The sequence below is a fragment of the Palaemon carinicauda genome, unplaced genomic scaffold (assembly GCF_036898095.1).
Source record: "Palaemon carinicauda isolate YSFRI2023 unplaced genomic scaffold, ASM3689809v2 scaffold1050, whole genome shotgun sequence".
In the NCBI taxonomy this organism is placed as follows: Eukaryota; Metazoa; Arthropoda; class Malacostraca; order Decapoda; family Palaemonidae; genus Palaemon; species Palaemon carinicauda.
Window position 1 is genome coordinate 49,864 of NW_027168539.1, and position 5,137 is coordinate 55,000.

The window sequence follows — 5,137 nt, forward strand, 5'->3', positions numbered from 1 at the left end:
ACAATTCATATACCTTCATTTTTATTAATAGACCATCAGTACCAAATGAGATGTAATTATTTTGGAAAAAATACCAGCAACTGACTATTCCTAAGTGATACCATTGCATAATGTCGTTTATTTTTAAACAAAAAGTGGTAACTAGCAACTCAAAAATAATTGTACTGGCAACGATATCCAGAGAGATCTTGCATAACTATATTTATTTAGGAATAAATAGAGTCAGCTAACAACTCTAGATTTATATCGTTGCCAACAATGTCTGAAAAAGATCTCGCATAACGTCGTTTACAGAACGTCGTTCCCGTCATTTTCCCTGTACCTATCCTCTGCATCGCTTGAGGCCTAATCTTCATCTAATATACATTATTTTGCCCTCGTCTGGCGGTGTCCTATCCAGCATCTAACTTTTTACCATTAAACTTAGGTAAGACGACCACCCTAAGACCATTTCCCTCGCGGTGCCAAACGTCAAATGTCATTCAGTGTTTTATGTGGCACAGTGGCTCTGAGCTGGCTGCTAAAGCAGTCAATTAAATATAGTATTATTCTCTCTCTCTCTCTCTCTCTCTCTCTCTCTCTCTCTCTCTCTCTCTCTCTCTCTCTCTCTCTCTCTCTCTCTCTTATTTCACTAAGAAGTTTCAGCATCTATTCCGTCTTAAATCTTGCTAGAAGTATTATTTATATTTTTTCGTAGTGAATACCAGTATTACAGTAAGTAAAAGGAGTTTTCAGTCTCTTTTTTTTTTTTTACATATATATAAACTATACATTTACCCTTGACATATGATTTCAAAATTCTACTAAAGTTAGATAAAATGGTGAATAATTAACTTTTTGAACTGAATAAGAGAAATAGATTCTCCAGCTTTTTCATGCAGAAAACATTTTACATGTGAAAACATTGTGAAGACTTGAAAATTTAACATCTTATTTCATAACAGTATTTTTGCATAATAACATTTTGAAAAAGTATATGAATTTTCTTGCTAGGATTTCCAACAAATCCCATAATATAATTATTTTTTTTCTTCAATTTATTATACATTAAAAAATATCAAATAATGGACCAAACGAGAAAATCTTTTTTTTAGAAGAATATCCCTTTGTTTAATGGGCAAATAAAATTAGGTATGTCATTATCTATATAGATACTCCCATAGTAAAAATGTTAGGTATTCCATCTATATGTGGTTTAATCGTAGACGGACTTGAAAAAGATTGATACTCAAAAGGAGCTATTAAAGTGAGAATAAGAAATATAGGATGAATTTGAAAATAAATGCTATTTAAAAACAAAAATTAGGGATCCATAAAGTATTAGGAAGTTTCTATTTGGCATTATAATTATTATTATTATTATTATTATTATTATTATTATTATTATTATTATTATTATTATTATTATTATTATTATTATTATTATTATTATTATTATTATTGTTAATATCAACCTAATGACATTGTGACTAGAAGTAAACTATAATGAAAGAGTCAGATTCTTTATTTTAGTCATCCTTAGCATGCAAAGAAGGTAAAAAAAGATATCAAATTTTATCATTTGTGGAACACTGGGTCAATCTTCTCTTGAAAAGCCAATCTTCCTATCTAAGGTTAATCTTCCTTTTGAAGGTCAATCTTCCTATCTAAGGTCCATCATCCTATCTAAGGTCAACCTTCTTATCTTCTATAAATATCTTTAGCATGCAAGGAAGGTAAAAAAAGATATCAAAGTTTATCATTTGTGGAACAATGGGTCAATCTTGTCTTCAAAAGCCAATTTTCCTATCTAAGTTAATCTTCCTTTTGAAGGTTAATTTTTCTATCTAAGGTCCATCATCCTATCTAAGGTCAACCTTCCTATCTTCTATAGACATCTTTAGCATGCAAGGAAGGTAAAAAAAATATATCAAATTTTATCATTTGTGGAACACTGGTCAATCTTGTCATCGAAAGTCAATCTTCCTACCTAACATTAATCTTCTTATCGAGGGTTAATCTTCATATCAAAACCAATTGCCTCATCTAAGGTGATGGGATTTAAGTGCATTGAGAAAAAAATATAGAAGAACTTGGACTATAGGTAGTAATCGCATAGAAAGGGAAATGATAAAGTTATGATGAAGTTATGAGATATTTTAAACTCTGGAAGAAAATTGGATAATACTAAAATTTGTTTGGATATTTTATGATTATTGATGTTAAAAGACTCGTATCACCAACGTCATTAACAAATATATATTAAATTTTTCTCTTCTTTAATGAATTTTTATAAATTTTTATCTTCATTTGATAAACATTAAAAGAGACAAAATTGGAAATGCTAAAAAAAATGGAAAATCAGACAGTACAGATGAATTGAAAAAAGAGTACAAAAGTGTTCTGGGTGTAAGGTATTTACTGTAAACCAGTATAGTTTATTACATTTATCTTTACTGCAAATAATCTAAAAAACTAATAATATTGGTAATAAATTAAATCTTATAATAGTTTAAGAAAATAATAAAAGTTTTCATTACGAATCAGTATAATTAACCTCATATAATCAATATCATTCAAATTGATATTCTTCATAATCAGCAAAAATTGAGATTCTAAATGTGATATAGAGTATCCGTTAATAAAGATAAAAGAAAAAAGTATGAAAGATTTGAAGAGTAGTATCTTTATTAAAAAATACCATAGTGTAGTTTATTTCTTCCGTCTTATTACAAATAATCTAGTGAAAATAATAACATGAACATTAACCTAACCCAACGATTGATTCTAGCGCTTGCTATTACTTGCACTCACTGCACAGCTTCTATAAATTACTAAAAATATTAAAACTAACATTATCATTAAAAGTAATACTATTATTAAAATTATTGAAATTATTATTATCATTATTATTATCAATGTTATTAGAACTATTATTATTACTAAAATTATTCAAATAATTACTATTGTTATTCTCGAATTTATCGAAGTTGTCGTGTTCAAAGTCGTCGTCTTCGAAGTTGCCGTCTTCGAAGTCGTCTTCTTGGAAGATGTCGTCTTCGAAGTCATCATCTTCAAAGTCGTCGTCTTCGAAGTCGTCATCTTTGAAGTCGTTGTCTTCGAAGTTGTCGTTTTTAAAGTCGTCATCTTCGGTCGTCGTCTTCGAAGTCGTCGGCTTCAGTCGTCGTCTTCGAAGTCGTCGTCTTCGAAGTCATCGTCTTCGAAGTCGTCGTCTTTGAAGTCATCGTTTTCGAAGTTGATCTCTTCGAAGTTGTGGTCTTCGAAGTCGTCGTCTTCGAAGTTGTCGTCTTTGAAGTTGTCGTCTTCGAAGTCATCGTTTTCGAAGTTGTCGTCTTCGAAGTTGTCGTCTTCGAAGTCGTCGTCTTCGAAGTTGTCGTCTTCGAAGTCGTCGTCTTCAAAGTTGTCGTCTTCGAAGTCGTCGTCTTCGAAGTTGCCGTCTTCAAAGTCGTCGTCTTTGAAGTTGCCGTCTTCGAAGTTGTCGTCTTCGAAGTTGTCGTCTTTGTAGTCGTCGTCTTCGAAGTTATCGTCTTAGAAGTTGTCGTCTTCGAAGTCGTCGTCTTCGAAGTTGCCGTCTTCGAAGTCGACGTCTTCGAAGTAGTCATCTTCGAAGTTGTCGTCTTTGAAGTCGTTGTCTTTGAAGTCGTCGTCTTCGAAGTTGTTGTCTTCGAAGTCGTCGTCTCCGAAGTTGTCGTCTTCGAAGTCGTCGTCTTCAAAGTTGTTGTCTTCGAAATCGTCGACTTTGAAGTCTTCGTCTTCGAAGTCTTCGTCTTCGAAGTCGTCGTCTTCGAAGTTGTCGTCTTTGAAGTCGTCGTCTTCGAAGTCGTCGTCTTTGAAGTTGTCGTCTTCGAAGTTGTCGTCTTCGAAGTCGTCGTCTTCAAAGTTGTCGTCTTTGAAGTCGTCGTCTTCAAAGTTGTCGTCTTCGCAGTTGTCGTCTTCGAAGTCGTCATCTTCGATGTTGTCGTCTGCGAAGTCGTCGTTTTCGAAGTTGTCGTCTTCGAAGTTGTTGTCTTTGAAGTCGTCGTCTTTCGAAGTTGTCGTCTTCAAAGTCGTCTCCTTCGAAGTTGTCGTCATCGAAGTCGTCATCTTCAAAGTTGTTGTCTTCGAAGTCGTCGTCTTTGAAGTGATCGTCTTTGAAGTCATCGTCTTCGAAGTTGTCGTCTTCGAAGTCGTCGTCTTTGAAGTCGTCGTCTTTGAAGTCGTCGTCTTCAAAGTTGTCGTCTTCAAAGTCGTCGTCTTCAAAGTCGTCGTCTTCGAAATCGTCGTCTAAGTAAAGAATATATCAAACCTCATTCTAATTCAAAAACCCCCCCAAAAAACATTTCTCCTTAATTACTAAAACTTGAAATAATTAGATGAAAATGAGTTCCAGAATTATCGTGCATAACGAAACTTCGACAATTGGAAAGTTTGGTCTGTCTCGGAAATTAATAATAGCCGGAGCATTTCCTGAAGTTTCCAACTTCATCTTAATTGAGATGTAAGATGCAAAACACATCTTTCTTGGAATCCATTAAGGTAAGTGTTATACATCACAAACAATTCCTATTTGTAGATAAGAATTAATAACTTTAGAAATGGTTCCTATAGTTTCTGATTATGACTTAATTTGGTATTCAAGTCTCAATGCTGATGGAAAATATTTATGCAATTTTGGATTCATAAATGTTAATGTTTTCATTAAGTAACTTTTTCTATATAATAACAGAAGCAAAATAAGAATACATTATCATTATTATCATCATTAATATTATTATTATTATTATTATTATTATTATTATTATTATTATTATTATTATTATTATTATTATTATTATTATTATTTACGGTTTCCAATCAAAACCAAAGAGAAACTGATCTACTCTCTCTCTCTCTCTCTCTCTCTCTCTCTCTCTCTCTCTCTCTCTCTCTCTTGTAATACGTTTATCATCAACATCAACTATCAAAGTAAAAGAACAATAAATTTACTATAACCATAGTTACTACTACTACTACTACTAATACTACTACTACTACTACTACTACTACTACAGATGAATAAAAAATCATTGTCATTAAATAAAAGTCAATTAATAATTACAGCAATTAAATGAGCCTTGAAAGCACCACCAATATCCTAAACGTGTTGATAAATCCTATT

The 5,137-nt window shown here is 32.4% G+C and overlaps 1 protein-coding gene across 1 annotated transcript in view; it reads right to left on the reverse strand.

Annotated features, from left to right (window-relative positions):
- Positions 1–3,156: 3,156 nt before the first annotated feature.
- LOC137635236 (transcription initiation factor TFIID subunit 11-like) overlaps positions 3,157–5,137 on the reverse strand; it is a 2,251-nt gene continuing 270 nt past the window's right edge. The window contains exons 2-3 of the mRNA XM_068367692.1: positions 3,570–4,263; positions 3,157–3,527 (exon numbers count right to left, since the gene is read on the reverse strand). Of these exons, the coding sequence (XP_068223793.1) occupies positions 3,157–3,527; positions 3,570–4,263 (1,065 nt within the window). The remainder of the gene's footprint in view (positions 3,528–3,569; positions 4,264–5,137) is intronic.